The 21,772-nt window shown below is 28.9% G+C and overlaps 8 protein-coding genes across 8 annotated transcripts; 4 read left to right on the top strand and 4 right to left on the bottom strand.

Moving 5' to 3' along the window:
• Positions 1-1,628: 1,628 nt before the first annotated feature.
• GO595_002646 (Prefoldin subunit 4) lies at positions 1,629-2,003 on the top strand (the record flags this gene model as incomplete). Its single annotated transcript, XM_067915579.1, has 1 exon — positions 1,629-2,003. The coding sequence occupies one exon, from the start codon at positions 1,629-1,631 to the stop codon at positions 2,001-2,003; it is 375 nt and encodes a 124-aa protein (XP_067776447.1).
• Positions 2,004-3,048: 1,045 nt separating this feature from the next.
• On the top strand, positions 3,049-4,431 carry GO595_002647 (CAMK family protein kinase; the record flags this gene model as incomplete). The annotated part of the gene is made up of 1 exon (XM_067915580.1): positions 3,049-4,431. One exon carries the CDS (start codon positions 3,049-3,051, stop codon positions 4,429-4,431), a length of 1,383 nt encoding a protein of 460 aa, XP_067776448.1.
• A 285-nt stretch (positions 4,432-4,716) lies between these two features.
• On the bottom strand, positions 4,717-5,214 carry GO595_002648 (Eukaryotic translation initiation factor 5A; the record flags this gene model as incomplete). The annotated part of the gene is made up of 1 exon (XM_067915581.1): positions 4,717-5,214. The coding sequence occupies one exon, from the start codon at positions 5,212-5,214 to the stop codon at positions 4,717-4,719; it is 498 nt and encodes a 165-aa protein (XP_067776449.1).
• Positions 5,215-6,198: 984 nt separating this feature from the next.
• Positions 6,199-7,002, top strand: GO595_002649 (uncharacterized protein; the record flags this gene model as incomplete). Its single annotated transcript, XM_067915582.1, has 1 exon — positions 6,199-7,002. One exon carries the CDS (start codon positions 6,199-6,201, stop codon positions 7,000-7,002), a length of 804 nt encoding a protein of 267 aa, XP_067776450.1.
• Positions 7,003-16,591: 9,589 nt separating this feature from the next.
• Positions 16,592-17,467, top strand: GO595_002650 (uncharacterized protein; the record flags this gene model as incomplete). The annotated part of the gene is made up of 1 exon (XM_067915583.1): positions 16,592-17,467. The coding sequence occupies one exon, from the start codon at positions 16,592-16,594 to the stop codon at positions 17,465-17,467; it is 876 nt and encodes a 291-aa protein (XP_067776451.1).
• A 515-nt stretch (positions 17,468-17,982) lies between these two features.
• On the bottom strand, positions 17,983-18,576 carry GO595_002651 (small GTP-binding protein; the record flags this gene model as incomplete). Its single annotated transcript, XM_067915584.1, has 1 exon — positions 17,983-18,576. The coding sequence occupies one exon, from the start codon at positions 18,574-18,576 to the stop codon at positions 17,983-17,985; it is 594 nt and encodes a 197-aa protein (XP_067776452.1).
• Positions 18,577-18,830: 254 nt separating this feature from the next.
• GO595_002652 (Eukaryotic translation initiation factor 5A) lies at positions 18,831-19,328 on the bottom strand (the record flags this gene model as incomplete). Its single annotated transcript, XM_067915585.1, has 1 exon — positions 18,831-19,328. One exon carries the CDS (start codon positions 19,326-19,328, stop codon positions 18,831-18,833), a length of 498 nt encoding a protein of 165 aa, XP_067776453.1.
• A 232-nt stretch (positions 19,329-19,560) lies between these two features.
• GO595_002653 (Leucine Rich Repeat family protein) lies at positions 19,561-21,246 on the bottom strand (the record flags this gene model as incomplete). Its single annotated transcript, XM_067915586.1, has 1 exon — positions 19,561-21,246. The coding sequence occupies one exon, from the start codon at positions 21,244-21,246 to the stop codon at positions 19,561-19,563; it is 1,686 nt and encodes a 561-aa protein (XP_067776454.1).
• Positions 21,247-21,772: the final 526 nt, after the last annotated feature.

Genomic DNA, 21,772 nt, shown 5'->3' on the forward strand with positions numbered 1-21,772 from the left:
CGGTTTGAGGTACAATTTCAATCGAAGACGATCATGAAATTATCGATCACTTCACTTTTGCACGGGAGATAATTGCAATAAATAAAAGCTAATATACAGCGAATAACGACTACTCCTGTATTAGAAAGCATTAAATAGTGATTTACATGAAAATATGGAAAATGAAACATGTCGAAAACAATGTTTATACACTAATTTTAAAAATAATAAACATCATATTATTTGCTCAAAATAACCAATATGGCTTTGATCAAGTTGAAAAGGAGCCTTTTATTTCATTTGTTAATTGGGTAACATAATCCAAAAAGTTGTATAGATGCTTTTGAAGCCGAAGATAAGACTCAACATCCTCTAGAAATAATAGGTGATAGTGATATATAACCTCAACTTAATACAAGATAATTATCAAAATTATATTTCACAAGTTAATGAAATAAAGTATTAGGCCTAACACTAAATCACCTAATAATGTTGCTTCTGCTTTAGTATCCTTCGGTAAACTTAATGTTTCTCGAACAATGAGATACAATTCGTCGACTTAAACCATGTAATAACTTCCCATTCCATTTACAAGTCATTCCTACGCATAGCCATCGTTATGAGATGAAGATAGCAGGGTATATAATGGTTATGACCAAGAAGATGAAATATTATCAACAACAATTAATGAAACTTTGTTACATTTCAGGAATTCCTTAGCGGCTTTGAGTGGGTCACTAATCTTACCACACATTGTAGTTAATCTGGCGGACTTGATATTCGCAATAATCGAAATTGCCAAACCTCATTTTATTTCTACTTTAGTCATGAAGTAAAGTTTCATGTTGCACCATTATTACCATCCAATCCGGGTCACAACAAGTCTTAAAGAAGCGACAAACTGTTTGCATTTAAAATCCGTGGATAAACGATAGATAAATTGAATGATTAGGAAACTGTTTTACACAGAAAAAAACTATCGTCGTTTTGAAATTCCTATCATTGGAAATGATGACATTCCATTCTACAAATATCAAAAAATCATGTAACCCAAATTATTATAAAAAATCCAGCATGATCTTTGTAATGTTTTCCCAATAATTTTTTGTTTAAGTTTTTCTTATAATGTACTTTATAATATTATTGTATTGCTGTATTTACATTTTGCTTTGTGATTATATTTGTTAGTAGGTAAATTTACCAACAAATTTGTTATGTATATTGATTTTGATGATTTTCATATGTTTGGGCTTATATCAACTTTTATTTTGATATTTTTCTTTCTATTGTTTTTTGCGTGCATTTGATCTTTGAGTTGATTTTGATTATTTGCAATATATGCTTCATTTCCATTTCTTATTAAAAATGAAGATTTGGTGTTTATAGAAGAAGGTTCTGTATTAGAATTTTCGTTTGTACTTTTTTCAAGAAGTAAATTTACTATTTCCATGTAACCTTTTTGCTGTGCAATTTTAAGTGCTGTTTCAAATTATTAAAACATATATAAAATTATTTTCTTGCGTGCGTGTTTGCCATGTTTTTAGAATTTTTGGTGGGAATAAAAGTGTTTAAAGAAATGTACCAAGTATTTCAGTCAACACTATTTCTCGAAGCAAAATTTTGATTTTCACATAGCATTTCTGTCCTAAATGGCCCAAATCGAAGTTCTTGCTGCAGACCAAGAAAAGATAAATAGATTTGGAAATCTAAATTCTCAATGCATCGCTTTAAAAATGGAGCTTGAAGCGCTCGAAAAGAAAAAAGAATCTTACCAAAATTCTAATGATGATCTTGAAGAAGCCCAAATGATGGAAACATTCGATAAAGCTCCATACCAAGTTGGAAATGCATTCGTCGTACTTCCGATTGATACAGCTATTGAAGAAATTGAACACGATAAAGGATTAATTGAACAAAAGATAGCACAAATAAAAGGGCAAATTGATGAAAGAGAGTCAGAAATGAGCACTCTTCGTACAGCCCTTTATGCTAAATTCGGTCGTGAAAACATTAATTTAGGATAAACGAGGTATCATTATAATATTTTATAATTTCTTTTTTATATTAACTTTAAAATCTTTATCGGTTTTGGTAGAAATAAGTTCTTTGGAATTACATGTAATCTAATTTTTTTTATAATATTATCTAAATTCAGTAAATAATTTAACTGCTTCGACATAAAGCAAATAAAAATTACCTAGAACATTTGTTCATTAATGATATTCTAGGGATGAAATATATTTCATTCAATTTATAAAACTTCACTTGTTCAGATTCGATTTAATGATAAATGTACTATAAACATACTGTTATTAGTAGTAGAAATTTTTCGGTATTTGTACATTTGAATAAAATTTTTTATTTTGAAAGATTCATCACAGAAATTAAGAACACTCTATTTATACACTTTCATCGCTAACTAAAACAAAAAAGGGCAAACACAAATAATCTCCTAATAAAATGGGTAATCTGCAGATTACAGAAAAGTGACAAAGCATGGAACCGATCAAAAGCGTTTGCCTGAGTTATCAGTCAAAAAAAGTTTCTTTTTTATCAATAGATTAAATCAAATCAACATTCTCCCTTTGAATTTGAATATGAATATGTGCGGATTCAAGAAGAATCAAGTTATGTTAGTGATAATTTTTTAAATTTTGGCAATTTATGTATAAATTAAAATTTGTAATGGAAATCATATTGCTTTCTGTTTTCTTTGTTGTCATATAAGCATTGGAAAAGTTTTCAAAAATATTATAAATTTTCAAAATCAGAAAAATTCAAATTTTTGACAATAAAATTGCTTGCTTTGGTTGTTGGTTTTATTTCATATTTTTGTAGCCGATTTTTTTATTTATCTTGAAATTCTTATTTTACTTTACTTTCCAATAAAAGTGCTAACTATTGTTGCTTTACAAATTTGTGAAGAAAAGCCGCTGACTTAACATTATCGTACAAAATCGGTTAATTAAAATCTATCGGAGAAATGCTTCTTCTCAAAATCGATTTGAATTCAGAATTTAATTGAAAATTTAAATGCAAAGTAAAAGAGAATTTCTGACAGGATAAAAAATGGAAGAAAAAGATCAAAACATCCCAAAATCCATTGGTAATTACACACTCCTAGAGAAAATCGGTACTGGCTCTTTCTCATCTGTTTATAAAGCATGCCATATATCGACTAACACTCTTGTAGCAATTAAAGTTATTCTCAAAAGCTCAATTCCAAAAGAGAAGTATGAACGAGAGCTAGCTGTTTTAAAGAGCCTTGATCATCCATTTTGTATTGCATTTTTTGAAAATATGGAAGATGATTTTAACTATTATTTAGTTCAAGAATTAATTCAAGGAAAATCTCTTCTTACAATCATCAACTCTAACTCTCCTTTACCAGAAGCAACTCGTCGTCATTATTTTTGCCAGCTAATTTCAGCTTTTGATTATCTTCATAATGTTATTCATTTTGTTCATAGAGATGTAAAACCTGAAAACATCATGATAGATCAATATGGGAATATCAGGTTAATAGATTTTGGTCTTGGTAATGTTTTAGAAACTGGAGTATTAAAAACTGCATGCGGATCAGCAGCATATGCGGCACCAGAGGTCATAAAAGGGAATCCTTACGACTCCAAAGCCGACATATGGAGTGCAGGTGTAGTATTATATGTTATGAGTGTTGGTAAACTTCCATTTGATGATCCCAATATCCATCGAATGGCCAAAAAAGTTGTTTATCAAGAGCCCAGGTTCCCACATTTCCTTTCGCCAGACCTTCTTGACCTTCTCCAGTCACTTCTGACGAAAGATCCACAAAAACGCATCGATATTAATGGGATCAAAAATCACACGTGGTTCCTTCAGCATCCCTTCGAAGGTGTTCTTAATGCCAATTTTGGTCTTCAATACTATTTTTGCTGGCGGAATTTTGAGAAGATCAAAGCATTTGCTCCACCGAACATTCTTATTACATTCCGACATTTTGGGATCAACGTAAATCAAGCGTGCAAAGAGCTTGAGACCCATAACTACGGAGATACCACAGTTGGCTGCAAAATCATTCATCGAATGTACGTGACAAAAAAGATGGAAAACCTTTTTTACGGAGGGGAAAAGTCACGTAGGAACTCGAGCTTCGACCCAATCCACCTTCCATCCATTAAACAGTCTGAATATTCAACAAGGAGATGGAGCTTCAGAAAATCAGAAAGAGGCGGAAATAATGAGTCAGGACTGCCGCCGTTCTTAATGAGGGAATCGAAGCCAAGCGATGACACATCGAATTTGGGACAAGCGACAAGAAAGTTGTCAATCAATCAATTGACACCACCAACACCACATACAAAAATATTGTTAACAAGAAGAGTAAGAAAGAACTATTACTCACCCAACTTTCAAAATGTTCCTAAGCTTCCTTTTGCCGGAAATTATGAATATTCTAATGATATTATATAAATGTTAATAATCGAAATGCTTTTTATGGTAAAATAATTGATTAATTGTATGTAGTTGTAAGAATTAGAAAACTTTGAGGAAAATTCGTTGATATGAAATATGAAATCATCCAAAATATCATCACTTAAATTAACTTTCGTGAGTAGATTAATAACAAGTGTTGTGCCATTGTAAGGAATGAAAGTCTAAATACATGATTTGTATTGGTCAATGTAATAATGTTTCATCTTCTAAAAAAAAAATAAAAAATAAAAATAAAATGAAAATTCAAAATGGTTATCCATTTTATTGTTGTTGTTGAGATGAGTTCTTCTTGTAATCAATGATCCTGCTTTCACCATTAGATGAAATAACAGTAACAATGATTTCATCTCCTGAATCGTTGTTTTCATATTCATTAATAACCTTTTGGCAAATTTCATCATCACCAAGTTCAACATCTTCGCGCATGTTGCCTTGAAGATCAAGAAGTTGAGTGTTCTTACCATCAATATTGATAAGTGCATAATCTTGACGTTGAACAAACGGAACTTCAATGTCGTGTGAAGTGGGAAGATGTGCTTCATAACGACGACCTGTGAAGATATCAGTACCTGCAATATTAGCTTTAGCATGACCATGTTTACCTGTCTTAGACTTGGCAATATCAACAACACGACATGGACGTCCTTCAAGGAGAACATAACCACCCTTCTTAAGTTTGTTGACTGGAATAGATGTAGATTCAAGTGCACCAGTATCAATATGGGCAATATCAAGATCGTGATGTTCTTCTTCAGCCATTATAATTTGTGGCCTAAAATTCAATAGACTTCGTTTGGTCTCACTTTTATTTCAATTTTTCTTTAAATTTCTGTTTGACCATACATTTCGTTGTCATTTTAGGTCCTAACTTTTTCATCGAGTTTTTTGAACCAAAATTTTACATTTCAATGTTGTGTCAGGTGTAAAGATTGTGTCGATTTTAAATCTAATTGATGTTCATTTGAATTAATTAAATTTTATAATAAGCTCATCGCTCAGGTGTTGTAATACAACATAAAATCTGTCACATGGAAAAATCGTATAATTAACTAACTAATTTTAATGAATTTAAATTATATTCAATACTTAAAACTATAATGCATAGACTAGAAATGGGAAGGTCAATCGATTGACAATAATTTGAATTGGGTCTTCCAATTTTTTATAAACATATGGGATAATGTTTGGTTTAATTGGAATATAAAAAAAATCAAAAATCATAATGTGTTACAAAAGCAATCTATGATATTCAGGATAATATTGATTTATGGTAGAGTGCCAACCTTTTCCCTCCATTGTAGGAGGACGTTAAGTAACCTATAACTTAGTAAAAATTTTTGAGATGAATGTCATTGAAATTTTGAACTCAATTAAAATATCGGTTTTCGTTCGATTTACTGATCTAACCTCCTTCTCACTCAAGGCTCAATGTTCTTTTTACTGGCACTTGGAAAGGTTTCTTGCTCTGTCTCAAAGTGGGATTACGATTCTTTCATGACGGAGGGCGAAAATATAACATGTGGAGATGTTTTATGTTCAGGTCTTTGTATCAAATATATTAATCATTCGATAAACACAGACAAACCTATCTATTATGGAAATGTTTCTTATTGCTACACTGGTGATTATAACCTATGCTATAAGGTTCGATACATATACATTTTAGCAACTTTCATATTTTTAATTCCAAACTTTATTGTATATATATACATTTCCGCCAAGAAATGCTTTTTATTTGAGACCATGGATAAGTTTGATTTTGGTTTTCTTTTTACAACGATAATTGGTCCACCAAGTATTGGTCTGACCATCGCAGGTGCTTATTGTATTGTTGCATTCGGGAATGACTTTGATAGTACTGGCTTAAATATGGAGATTGTATTTCCATGTTTATATGCGTATTCAATGATTATGGGTTCTATTTATATTTTTGTGTCAAAACCTGAAGAGGGTGTTTCATATTTTCAATTCATTGGAGCTAAGTTTTGTTCTTTGTCTGAATTAACAGATAAAATTGCAGAAGTTCGAGCAGCACCACCAATCTTTCAACTCAATCAAACTATCGGCAAAGGTCCAAGTAGCTTATTCAAGTATGTTGAATATCTTACATGGGAAGAAACAGAAAGTATAATTTCCATACCATCTAAATGCCCTGTTTGCGTTGCATACAAATTCTATACTGAACAGAGTGAAAACATTAAAAACGAAGTAAAAGAAATTTCATCTTCAAATCCTGGAATATCTTTTTCCAGCCACGTCGACGTTGAAACACCGCTTTTAATTGCAGGAAACAACATCACTCCAATTGTTAAGTTTATGACGCGACCGTTTATGAAAGTCGTTTATATAATTCTCGTAATTTTCCAATATGAATTTTTGCTGGATTTAATATTTTTCTCGAATTGTAAGTTATTGGTTGTGAAGTCTTACAAAAGGGCTGATGTTGAGCCTTTATTTAGAACAAAGGCAGGTGAAAAAGATTTTGAAGCAGCAACATCTATGATTCAAAATGAAGAAGCTGTAGATAAAAATGAAGATCTTTTATAAATAAAAAAAAATTTTTTTCAAGTTCTTGAAACATTGAGGATATGGTTTTGATGGCCATATGGCACAATTGAGCTCAATGTTTATCGACTGAGAAGAAGGGGTGGCAGGAAATTCTTGTGTATTTTTCGAAGTTGATAAATTAAATAGAAATGTGACCAAATATTTTCTATGTAATTCATCAACAGAAATTGAATTACCTGCTGCTCTCGAATCATTTGGAACTAATGTATTTTCTTCTTGTTATTAAAATTAACAAATATTGAAATACCATCTGTTCAATCAATTGAAAATTATCTATTTTCTGCTTGTCTTGCATTAACAAATATTACAATTCCATCTTCTGTTATCAATTGGAAATAATGCTTTCTATAACTGTATTTCATTAACAAGTATAATAATTCCATTTAATGTCACATCAATTGGTAATAATGCATTTGGTAATTGTGGTGAACTTAAGTGCATTTATTAGGAAGGAAAAAAAAACAGAAGAAGAAGTGAGTTGAAGTGACTTAACGTCTTTTCGTACGTTAATCACTTCACATCCAAAATTTTGAAAGAATTAAAAAGTGACAGAAGTTATGTGAAGGCCTTGTCTCAAACCGTATTAAGTATCGTACCATTGAAAATATGCGAAAAGTGGAACAAACAAAGTTCTGTTAAGATAATGGGTCAGAATCTTTTTAACATACACCCTAAATAGGACGTGGTCAGGTCGCATTCTCTGAAAAAATTAATTATAATTAAAATATAATATCTTCTATTATTAATAAAGTATTTTTAATTCTAGTATATTGGATTAAAATTATTATTGGACAAATTATTTACGTGTTTTTATTTATTTTAATTCAATACGAATTGGTCGTTGCTTTGAAAGCAGTAATGCTTTTCAATGATTTACAAGACAATTTTTTTCCACTGATACAGAGACCATACTCTTATTTTCCCAAAGATAGACATGATTTGACAATGTTTTATTGCATTAAATCAAGATGCTTTTCAGTTGTGGCTAATATGCCTTTTAAAAAACTTTTAAAACTAAAATTTATTATTCAGCTTAGCAGGATTCAAGCAATTAATGTAGTAATAGCCTTAGCAACTCTTGGCCTTAAGCAAGCAGGATTATTGTTTATGAAACTCATATCTAATGTACCATTAATTACAAATAAATTATCGAATAATTGGACAGAAGAAGAAGATAATGCTCTTTTTTGGTCTTTTTTACATAATAATGAAATTTTAGGGGAAAATATTAATGGTAGATCATTTAATGCAGTTTTATCTCGTATGAATCGATGGATTTTTTGACTCCAAGATTTACAACTCAGTGAAATTATTTTAAAACAAAGATACGTCATTGAAAAAAACGAAAATAATAATACTTTCTTAAATCAAGATTTAATTCAAACTAATTCTTTAAATTTAACAGAAAGAAACAAATTACCTTCATCAGAATAAACCGGTGATGCTCAATTAACAGCCTCTATTGGAACATATTCATCTAAACGCCTTTTATAGGAAAAGAAAATAAATCAACTGGCTGAGGCTCGAAAAAAGAAAGCAGAGATAAATAAAGTTAGAAATGAAACTGAAAATAAAGGCACAACACAAAAAAAACGAAAACAGAACAAGAAGGGCAAAGAAAAATGTTCCATCCTTTGTTTTAAAGCGTTTGGAAAAAATCGAATGACAATCTTGGGAAACCTATTTATGATATAGAGTTGAAAATGTTTTGGATTAGAGTTCATATGTTTGGAAGGAAATGCTTTAATTTTTTCACTAAAATGTTTCATGGTCCATCACATAGCTCAATAATTTCATGGTTGAAGAACACAAAATTTTTGAAGTGGAATAATTTTTTAAGCATCGATAATATTCCAACAATTCTTGAATATTTTGATAAAAAAAAAACTTTTAAATTCAACTATGTTGTTATTTATCGATGCAATGATGGTAGATGAAGATATTTACATTGATCATACTGGACAAGTTGATGGATTGGTTAATATTCGAACAGTATCTTATCCAGAGAAGTACAGACAATGTCATTAAACATATTTACAGTTATGAAATCATATGAAAAAACATAACGAAATTGCAATAGAATTATACGTTATTTCTGCTTGTCCAATTAATAGATTACAGAGATTTCCAATTCATATTTTTTTGGCTTGTATAAAAAAATAATCATGATCCTGTAGGAACCATAAAAAAAGTTATTCAAAAATTAACTAAATCTAATATATGTATACAATATATTGGGTCTGATTCTGATACTGAGTATCGCGATAAGTTTAATGAACAATATAATGAATGGTCAGAATATATAACATCAAAATATGGAAATGTAATGAATATTAATAAACCAGTGTTAATGTGGACAAGTGATGCAGCACATCTCCTCATAAGAGGAAGACCCAGGCTTGTTATCCATAAAACACTCTATACAAGTAGAGTTGATCAGTCGTCTTTTGAAAATGATCCAAATAATCCCGCATATAATTTTCATGTGATTAATTATAATATTCTTATCCTTACATATTCTCAATTATCTTCAAATTGATTTAGAAACAATGGAAGATATTCTATGGACGATCATTACCCTCACTATATATTTTCTGGCAAAACATTATTAGGTATTCTCAATTCGATGAAGTTTCAAGATAATCAAAATCACATCTTATCTTATATTGTACCAATGTTATGTATTGTAAGAATTCTAAGGGATAAAAATGCAAAAAAAAATTTTAAGATTAAAATGGGCATACATTTCTTCATTTATTATGCTCTTCCATCACAGTTGGATGAAATTACAATGTGGTGAAAAAGAAAACAAAAAAGAAAATTATAATTCATATTTTACAATGAATATGTGTATTGATTGTGCAAATTGGCTCTTTTCTGTTATTCACATTTTATATTAAGTAAAAGAATCATTTAGTATGTCTAAAGTAGGATCAATAACTTCTGAACATTAATTTTTTCAAATTATATATCACGCTGGGAAAGAACAAACATGTAGAAGCGTTAGATTTGCATTCGATCGAGTAATGATCATGAAAGAACTCGGAGATTCATATTAAGGAAAATTTGAAAAAAGAATGTTTAGATGTGCTAAAATTGAAGAAGGAACGGTTATACTCTATCAAGTCGAAATTGATATATGCAAAATTATTGCTTATAAAATTTCACTAATGTCTGGAATTTTATTTCCCCGTGAATGTGAATTTTATGATCTTGTAAAAGACATAAATTCAGAAAGCGAATATGAGTTTAATAATAACGAAATTCATTTACTATACACATTGCTAAACGATGACTTCGAAACAAAAAACAACCCAAAAAGCTGGCGAATTCAGTCATCGCGATTCCGAATTGGTCCACATAAAGTTGGACGAAATATTTCGATGAGATATGCTACTGCATTAAATGACACGAATGAGAAAAAACAAACCCAGCAGGAAGATGCAATAAAGTAATAACCATCAGTAAACTTGATAATCTTCAATCTTTGGTATTAGTAAAAATTGTGAATTCGTGAATTACAATGGTTTATGATCCGAAATTTGATATAAAAGTGTTGCCGACCGTCAATGAAAAAGTCGAGCGATTTCATTGAAAAAGTGAAATTTCCATCAAGTGGTCACATCACATCGTCGGTTTTTTCGATGTAAGATATTCAAAAAGTTGAAAAAAATCATTTTGCGATTTAGGTTTTATAAGCTTATGCAATTATTGTTTTGATTATTTATTTGATAATAATAAAATCCATAAGAATGTCTAGAAATTTGTCAGACAGATTTTCAATTTAGGTCTTATTTTTCGCAATAAAAATGTTTTAAAATTAAAATAAAAATTTCTTGAAAATTCTCTGATAGAAATCAAAATAAATCATTACTTAAAAAGAAAATAATATATTTGTAAAAATTTTACTTTGTATGGGTTTTGGTGGGATTGAAAAAAAAAATCAAGATTGCTAACAAAGCATAATCATAACATGCAAATAATATGGAAAAATAGATTGGGAGAAGTAGGAGATTTACTGAAAAGGAAAAGTTTATATCTATCAAGCATAATGCTGTGAGCGAAAAATAATTTCATTAACGTACAGATTTTTGACCGTTTAAAATCCGACCACGTCCTCCCTAAATCATGTCGGAAACCACAAATAACTCAAATAAAAAATATCAAAATTTTAGAACAGAAGAAACAGAGATCATTGGATCAATTCAACAAATAATATTTAATTTGAATAAAGAAAATATTTTTCAATCAGCTCAATCAATTATTTCCATATTTGATTATAGTTATCCATATTCTTTTAATATAGTTATAAGTCAATTTATTTTAATTTGTATTTTTAATGCAAATAATGATTTTGATATATATTTCAATTTTATGAAAGAAGTAGAAAAATTTCAAGAAATTAATAAAGTTAAATATAAAATTTTCAACGCCTTTGCTAATCTTCTTCTTTTAAAACCTGGTAATCAAGAAACAAATTATCCCCTCTTTAAAATGTTTGAGCATAATATTCTTGATATAAAATTATCAAAAAATAAGCCGAATCCATATTTTGTCCACTACATGTCTAAAGAAGAAATTAAAAAGCAACATGATATTTTTAAATGGGTCTTAGGAAACATGAAAGAATTATCAAAGAATGATTGGGAACTTCATAAACAATTAATTGAAGAAGGACTTAATCCGAATGAAATTGCACAAATAATTAGAAAAGATGAAATAGAAAAACTTCAAGAAATAGCATCACAAACAGAATTTGATTTTAATCAATTAATTCCAAAATCAATTTATGAAAGATGTTCATTTATTAATCAATATAATGTTTCATTAATTGATTATGCAGCATTTTTTTCATCTGTTAAATGTTTTAAATATTTACTTATGAATGGTGCAAAAGTAGAAAATACAGGCAAATATGCAGTTGCAGGTGGAAATCTTGAAATAATTCATTTATGTGAACAAAATCGTTCATCATTTCAAAATGCATATGAAGCAGCAATTAAGTTTCATCGAAATGATATCTTTAACTATCTTTATGAAAATAAAATAGGAAACATTGATAATTTAGAAGAATTAGGATATCTATGTATTATGTTATGGAACATTGAAATTTTTACTCTTTTACAGAAAAATGGTTTGAAAATTAATGATTATATTATTAATAATGTTGCAAGAAGTGGGAATCTTTATCTCATCAAACACTTCCTAAAAGAATATCCAATTCCAAGAGATATTTTAATATTCTCCCCAAAATCGGGAAATATTGAACTTGTTGAGTATATTTTAAAGCAGAAAGGAATTGATGTTAATGTTAAAGATATTCATTTGTTTTATTCCTTATTGATATGAGTTATTTAATATTTTAAAATAATATTCCAAAATTATTCAAAATATTTTATACAGCTCTTATGTGTGCAGCTGAATATGGTCATACAGAAATTGTAAAATTACTTCTTGAACAAGAAGGAATTGATATTAATGCTAAAAATATTTATTTGTTTTATTTTTTATTTATTTTAATAATTTATGATTTCAAAATAATATTTGGAAATTATTTCTATTATTTGATACAGCACTTATGAAAGCGTCATGGGTTGAGCATACAGAAATTGTGAAATTACTTCTTGAACAAGAAGGAATTAACATAAATAATAACGGAGCTTCTTTTTTGTCATATATTTGAATAATTTTATGTTTCTAAATAATTTTTGGAAATTATTTAATTTGTTTTATAGAGTATTTATGCATGCAACTAAAAATAATTACATAAAAATAGTTAAATTACTTCTTGAACGAGAAGGAATTGATATCAATAAAAAAGATTTTTATTTGTTTTATTTAATAAATACTCTAATGATTTTGGATTTCAAGATAATATTTGGAAAATATTTAAATTCTTTCGAACAGCACTTATGTATGCATCGATAAGAAATCACATAGATTTAGTTTCATTACTTCTTGAACAAGAAAGAATTGATATTAATGCTAATGATATTTATTCGTTTTATTTAAAATTAATTTTAACAATTTTGGATTTCAAAATAATATTTGGAAATTATTTAAATTATTTAATACAGCACTTATGTATGCAAGTGAAAAAGGGAATACAGAAATCGTTAAATTACTTCTTGAACAAAAAGGAATTGATATTAATGCACAAGATATTTATTTGTTTTGTTTAAAAATAATTTTAAGAATTTAATATTTCAATACAATATTTGGAAATTATCCAAATTATTTGACACTGCACTTAACAAAGCATCTCAGAAAGGTTTTACAGAAATAGTTGATTTATTTAATCGAATATTTTAGTGTGAACTATTATTTCATATTGAATTAGTAACAATCTATGAAATAAAAAGTTTATTACCAATTTGGTATCATTTTTGAGTAAAGTCATTTAAAAAAAATGCTTTTGATGATGAAATACCATTTCCGAAACCATTCAAAATTTAAATTTTATTTAACACCTTTCTCATGAAGTACAATTTAAGAAGTAATTAAGTTAATTTCAAAAAATGAATGTTTTCTCAATGGATATCAAAGCAATTGTAAATTCAAAGGTTGCTAATCATTAAAAAACATACCTGCTGTTAATACTGATTCCTTCAAAGGTAATATGTCATTTGATTCCAAAGATGAAGTGAAAAGTTCATTAATACCTTAAGGTAGGTCTGAATCGGACGATATTTAAGATATGATGAAAAATCTAATAAATATAATCATTAGCCCTTCATATCCAGTTCATTATTTTCATTAAAAATGTTTTTTGGTTGATTTTTTTTATTATTTATTGTTAGCAGATAAAAATTTAATTGAGTAGTTTATTCGAACCCATTCAAATCCGATTTGTCACCCCACCTCAAAAAGTTGAGAAATTTCTCGTATTAAAATATGAATTTCTTGTTACAAAATTGATTTTGGACCATATGCATTAATTCAAATACTCCACACTATAGTGGTGGGATATATTTATTTATTTATATTCAAATCTATAAGAGAACCTCGATCCTGAAGCAACGATTCATATGTTACCAGTTGCTGACGCATAAACAAGTTAAATAAAATTGTTAAATAGATGACAAATATTTTTTTTTTTTTGAAATATTTAACTTTACTTGAAAACATTTTGTGGCCGTTTAATTATAAACGATTTGATTGTAGCTAAAGTTCAACAGAGTGAATTAGAAAAACTAGAAAAAATTCATCAAATTACTTATAACTTAGATAGCAGGAACGTTGTATTATCTGCACATACAATAATCGATATATTAGATCTTAATTACATATTATCATTTAACATAATTATTAGCGAGATGATATATTATTCATTTTTTTCTCAATCAAATGATTCTACAATATATCTTGATTTTTTAATAGAGATTGAAGAATATGAAAAAATGAATAAGGTCAAGCTCAGAATATTAAATGTTTTTTCACACTTCCTTATTAAAAAAAATTCACAAGATGCAAATTATTTTCTTATGAATATGATTGAGCAAAATCTAATAGATTCATACATTCTAGATATTATAAAAAATACAAAAAATAAATACTATATACTGTATATGTTACCTGAAGAATCAAATAAATTAAAAAGGTATTTTAAGAAAAGATTTAATGCTAACTATGAAGAACTTTCAAAGAATGATTTTGCACTTCATAAACAATTAGTGAAAGAAGGACATAATCCAAATGAAATTGCAAAAATCATTCGAAATGAGGACTTAGAAAAACTTCAAGAATTATCATCGCAAACAAACTTTGATTTTAATCAAACAATTCCAAAATCACTTTATGAAAGATGTTCATTTATAAATAAAGAAAATGTTACATTAATTGATTATGCAGCCTTTTTTTCTTCAGTGAAATGTTTTAAGTATTTACTTATGAACGGAGCAAAAGTATATTATACATATGAATATGCAATTGCTGGTGGAAATCTTGAAATCATTCATTTGTGCGCACAAAACAAAGCAGCATTTAAAAATTTATATAAAACATCTATCGAATTTCATCGAAATGATATCTTTAAATATCTTTATGAAAATAAAATTTATATAAACCTAAAAAAAATTGGAAAAAAATGTCTTTTATATCATAATTATGAAATTCTATCATTTTTACTTGAAAATAGAATGAAAATCAACAATTTTATTATGAATGAAACAGCAAGAGCTGGAAATATATTTCTTCTCAAACATTTTCATAAGTTTAAACAACTTCCCAAAAATATTTTTGTATTTGCTTCAGAATCAGGAAATATAGAAATAGTAAAATATGTTTTAGGACAAAAAGAAATTGATATTCATTTGAAAAATATACATTTATTATATTTAATAATTACTTCAATATTTTGATATTCTAAAATAATATTTGGATTTTTTGTCAATTATTTAAAACAGCTCTTATGATTGCATCTGAAAATGGTCATGTAGATATTGTAAAATTAATTTTAGAACAAAAAGATATTGATATCAATGAGAAAACTCTTTATTTATTTTATTTAAAATTTAATTTAACTTTAAAATATTTCAAAATAAAACTTGGAATTTATATGAAATATTTACCACAGCACTAATTTTAGCAACTGAAAACCGGCATGCAGAAATCGTTAAATTACTTCTTGAACAAAAAGAAATTGATGTTAATGCCAAACGTGTTTGCTTGTTTTATCCAAGATTTAATCCAATGATTTGATACTTCAAAATAATATTTGATAATCAAATAAATCATTTCGAACTTCACTTATTTTGGCATCAAAACTTGGCGATTTAGAAATAGTTAAATTATTTCTTGAATATAAAGGAATTAACATAAATAATAGAGATACTTTTTTTTTCTTTTTTGCAATTTATTTGAATAATTTTGTGTTTCTAAATAATTTTTGGAAATTATTTAGATTATTTAATACAGCACTTATATTGGCATCTAAAAATAAACACATAAAAATAGTTAAATTGCTTCTTGAACAAAAAGGAATTGATATCAATAAAAAAGATTTTTATTTGTTTTGTTCTTTATTTATTCCAATGATTTTGGATTTCAAAATAATATTTGGAAAATATTTAAATTCTTTCGAACAGCACTTATTTGGTCATCTGAATATGGTCATACAGAAATTGTTAAATTACTTCTTGAACAAGAAGGAATTGATATTAATGCTAAAGATATTTATTTGTTTTATTTTTAATTTATTTTAATAATTTATGATTTCAAAATAATATTCAGAAATTATTTAAATTAATTGAAACAGCACTAATAAAAGCCTACAAAAAAAGTTATTCTGTAATAGTAAAATTACTTTCCGAGCAAAAGAATTTCTATTAGTTTTTGATATAATGACTAGATATTAAAAATAAAAAAATTTATTTAATCTTTTTTAAGCTCAAAAAAATTTTTGGAACTTGAGTCCCATGAATTGAACAGGGCGATAGAAAAAGCTTTAATCAAAAAAAACTGTTTACACCACACAAAATTCAATGTTCTTCGCCACAACAATTCAAATGTGTTGTAAATAAAATCTGTGGGTGCCCGTTTTATTAAATCAACGGAGAAGAAAATGCCAATGGATGCTACCTACAACGAACTTTTAATATCAGAAGATCCTTCAGAAATGGAATCTTTTGAAGAAAAGAAACCGAAAAAGAAATGTTACCGTAGTTGGTACATGATTCTTCTTTACATTCTTCTTGGAATCATAGTAATTTTGGCAATAACTTTATGGATTGTTATAGTTTTTGCAGAGTATGGTCAATGTACAAGATCGTGTAAGCTTGAATTATGTGAATATCCAAACATGTCTGAATGCTTACTGGGAAATACAATTACAGGAAAAAGAAAAAAGGCATCTGACCGAAAAAAGTGCATTTGTCAAGCTCCTGAGCTTGGTGTAAAAGATCTTGAAATTGATCGTTATGCAGCTGTTGCAGATACTTGGTCAATAGACAAAAACGAAACACGCTATTGTGCAGTACCACAAAATTCCACTAGTGGAAATGGCGTCACATATGCATCTAAATCCGATGCTGAAGCAGATAATGCTCTTCTTCTTCATTTAGGCCCTTGCGGAACGTGCTCAAGTATTAGTGATAAAGATGCGTATAATAAGACTGCACAAACGCTTACAAAAACTTCTACAAAAGCAGCAATTGCTGCAGTATTTGGTGAAGGAATGGCTCGAAATATATTACGGAAAACAAATTTATCCGAAAAATGTATTGACTGTTGGATTGGTAACATTCATCAAACATTAATTCATTGTTTTGGTAGATGCATATTTGGTGATCGTTCCGGGTGTAACAAGAACGGTGAATTAACTGATTGCCTTTACTGTGACGAGGTTTATTCTGGTATGTATTTTAGAAAATGTGCTGGTATGACAAGAAGAAGAGCTGGAATTGTAACAGATATTTGTAGAAAACCAGGCGAAGTTGTAGAATAAGTTTAAAAATAAGAAAAAAATAATTATATCTATTTTTGAAAGATTCATTATGATGATAGTTTAATACTGACTTAAATGATTTAATAAAACTTTTGATAAATAACTGGATTGACTTAAATTGTTGTAAATTCATCTAAACAAAATTAACATTGAGTTGAAGATAAGCTAAAAAATGAAAAACATTCCGGTGGAAAACATTACGGTCAAAAAACCGTTTGTTTGATAGTTAAAAAGTTAATTAAATCAGTAGTTTACAAAACACGAAAGAAAATATTTTGTGTAAAAAGGAAGTAAACATCAATTTGATTTTAAAACAAGAGCTATTCGAATAGCGTGTTAAAAAAATATTACTAATTTCACAAGTATTTTGCTGAAATATTATTGAGGTGACAAATTAAATAAATGTAGCATGAAAAATTGTGACGGATTGCATTTCTAAAATCTCAGCTTTGCTTTTCAATTTATAAAGAAATACTTTGAGAAATAATTTAGTAAAAAGGAATTAAACAGGACATTTAGGAGATAATGCACTTTCGCTTTTGTGAATCTTGTTCGGTTTGCTCTTGCTGTTGGGTATCGCATGGGGAACCTGTGAATTTAACAGATTCGATTGCAGCAAAAGAAAATAATTTATCAACATTATCACCAGAATGTGCGGAAACAAAAAAGATGTTTTCGAATACTCCATCATAGGACGCGTGAATTTCATTTTCAGTGAACACAAAAGAATCAGTTTTATCAGTTTTGTTCACAGCTAAAGCCATTGGAGGTAGTTTTTTGCAATTTTCCTTTACGATGTTAACCCATCTCTGTATAGATGCGAATGAATCTCTGTTCGTTATTGAAGCTACGATAATAACAAAAGATGCTCCTTTGGCATATATTGGCATTAAAGATTGATAATCTTGCCCAGCAGTATCCCAAATATGAACATCTATAGGTCCATATGTATCAAGGATTAATCGTTTTCTTAGATGATCGCAGCCAACTGTTTGTTTTTCGTTTGTTGAATAAACTCCCATCATCCACTTATTCACCAATGATGTTTTCCCTGTTTCAGTGTCTCCAAGTAGAACAATCTTAAAGTGCTGTATCTCTCCATCAGCCATTATTTGATTTGAATGAGGAAACGATTAAAAGCCGTTATTTATCCATTTTTTGAATGAATTTTAACGTACTTCACTTCAAGCAAGAGATTTTAACGTTCTTCCGTTCCAATGAACGGATTAATAACAAGTGTTGTGCCATTGTAAGGAATGAAAGTCTAAATACATGATTTGTATTGGTCAATGTAATAATGTTTCATCTTCTAAAAAAAAATAAAAAATAAAAATAAAATGAAAATTCAAAATGGTTATCCATTTTATTGTTGTTGTTGAGATGAGTTCTTCTTGTAATCAATGATCCTGCTTTCACCATTAGATGAAATAACAGTAACAATGATTTCATCTCCTGAATCGTTGTTTTCATATTCATTAATAACCTTTTGGCAAATTTCATCATCACCAAGTTCAACATCTTCGCGCATGTTACCTTGAAGATCAAGAAGTTGAGTGTTCTTACCATCAATATTGATAAGTGCATAATCTTGACGTTGAACAAACGGAACTTCAATGTCGTGTGAAGTGGGAAGATGTGCTTCATAACGACGACCTGTGAAGATATCAGTACCTGCAATATTAGCTTTAGCATGACCATGTTTACCTGTCTTAGACTTGGCAATATCAACAACACGACATGGACGTCCTTCAAGGAGAACATAACCACCCTTCTTAAGTTTGTTGACTGGAATAGATGTAGATTCAAGTGCACCAGTATCAATATGGGCAATATCAAGATCGTGATGTTCTTCTTCAGCCATTATAATTTGTGGCCTAAAATTCAATAGACTTCGTTTGGTCTCACTTTTATTTCAATTTTTCTTTAAATTTCTGTTTGACCATACATTTCGTTGTCATTTTAGGTCCTAACTTTTTCATCGAGTTTTTTGAACCAAAATTTTACATTTCAATTTAACCTCAGACGTTTATAACGATGAACAAAATTCTCAAAAATTTTTTCCATTCGCCAAATAACAACAACAAATTCTTTATTTACATATTGAAAAACACAGTATCTTTTGCCATTGCTGACATATCCTTCATCAAGATATTATGTTGATAATAATTATTTCTTTCCAAGTAGTCGGTACTTCTATTTAATATCTCATCTAAACCTGGCTCTCCGTCATCTGCCGCATTATTATCGCCATAAAAAGGGTTTTCATTTTGATCCAATTTCATCAACGAATAATTTCCTTGTAAAGCCTCGAGTATCATTCTTGCTCCTTCAATTGATATATTATTCTTCGATATATCCAACTCCAATAATGTCGAGTTACCAGCGATACCTTCTGCGATATATTTACATCCTTCATCAGATATCATACATGATGACATTCCGATTACTTGAAGAGTTTTATTTGTCTTCAATAACTTCGAAAATGACTTCATAGCCGAATCCGAAGTGAAGAAGTTTTTGCTCAATGAAATATGTTCCAATGTATTATTAATAATTAATGCGTTACACAACGCTACGAACCCATCACTTGTCATTGATACTTCATTTAGCTCCAAATCTTTCAGTGTCTTATTAACTTTTAACTTCTCAGCAATCATTTTAATCGAATTACTATCGAATGTATTGCCGCTTAAGCGCATTACTGTGATCGATGTGTTCTTCGCAATTAATTCGCATAAGATTTCGGCTCCGCTCGAGTCAATAGAGTTATATCGTAAGTCAATTGTCTTCAACGTTTTGTTGTTCATTAACGAAACGGCGATGGGCCATACTCCATAAGAGCGTAAGTTGTTCCGCGACAAATCCAAAAATTGTAATGTCGCGTTCTTGGATAACGCAACGCCGAAGTATCCGGCGGTGTGCGTTGAGAATAAATTAGCGCCGAGTTGTAGCTTTAATAAACTTTTGTTCTTAAAGATCATGTCGGCTAAGTATATCGCGCCTTTGTCATCGATTTTATTATACGATAACGCTAAAGTGGTTAATGAACAGTTCATGCGTAGGCTCATGCATAGTTCTTCTAATAGTTTCGCAGTGAGGGAACAATGCCAAAGATATAATGCTTGCAGTGAACATGTCGGAGCTTCGAATAGACGGCCTAAGGAATTAATGGCATTAAAATTAAGCTCGTCTTGAATGAGTAAGGTCTTGAGTGTATGATTGTCTAATAAAGAATCGGCTAAGGCGGCAGCTCCTAATTCATTACATCCACATTTGATGACATCTAAGCCCGTAAGATTGGTGTTACTTGTAAGTGAACACGCAATGGATTCAATCCCACGGTCTCCTATTTGTGGATTGTCACGAAGATCAAGCCAATAGACGGGAACATTAGAACGTAAAGCACCAGCTAAGGCTTCAGCACCCATTAATGAAAAGTCATTCTTACGAAGACAAACACTAATAGGGTCACGATTGGGTGGAAGCTTTTTAAGAGTTTTGGATAATTCAATTATTGATTCATCCGAAAGTTTGTTATTGGAGATTTCAAGGTGTGTAAGTTTGGGGTTGGTTAGAAGTAGATTGAAGATTTTAATGGCAGATTTTTCGGTTAATGCATTATCAAAAAGAACAATTTTGGAAATAAAACTATTACTGTTAAGTGCTTCAATTAGAATATCAATCATATCATCGGTCATTTGAATTGTACACATGTTGAGCGAGTTAATAATAGGATCATTTCTCTTGAGCAGTGGCACTATCCTTTGAAACCGCTCCATTATTTGTGAAAACGTTAAATACTCATTAACGTTCATCAATATACAAAACTGTTCTTTCGATAAAATACAAAATATAATATAAAAAATTTCAAGAAAGAAGTTTTTTTCAAGTTACCAAGTGAAGCGGTATTTTTTTTAAATTAATATTATTTATTCATCCTTTTTCGATTATGACAAAAAAGAGTTAACTAAAGTAGATTAATATGCCATTTTGAAATCATTTTAGAAATGCAAGTAGTTCTTATATATTGATTCATATTGGTGATAAAAAAATTCAAATTTTATATCCAGTTTCTTCCAGAATTGTTATGCTTATATACATATTACAAATGGTTTAACGTCTTTAAAGAAAAAAATCATATTTTTGTAGATAATAAATAAAATTCATTTTTTATTGAGAATTGAGTTAACCTTCATAAAGTATTTACTGATTCCTGAATTATAAAAATGTATATTGAATATGGCCTTAGTTACTGAGATATGAATCAAAATTTTTCGATTAATAAAAACTAGGAATTTTTTTGAC

This window comes from Histomonas meleagridis, assembly GCF_020186115.1.
Source record: "Histomonas meleagridis strain 2922-C6/04-10x chromosome Unknown contig_20, whole genome shotgun sequence".
Lineage (NCBI taxonomy): Eukaryota > Parabasalia > Tritrichomonadida > Dientamoebidae > Histomonas > Histomonas meleagridis.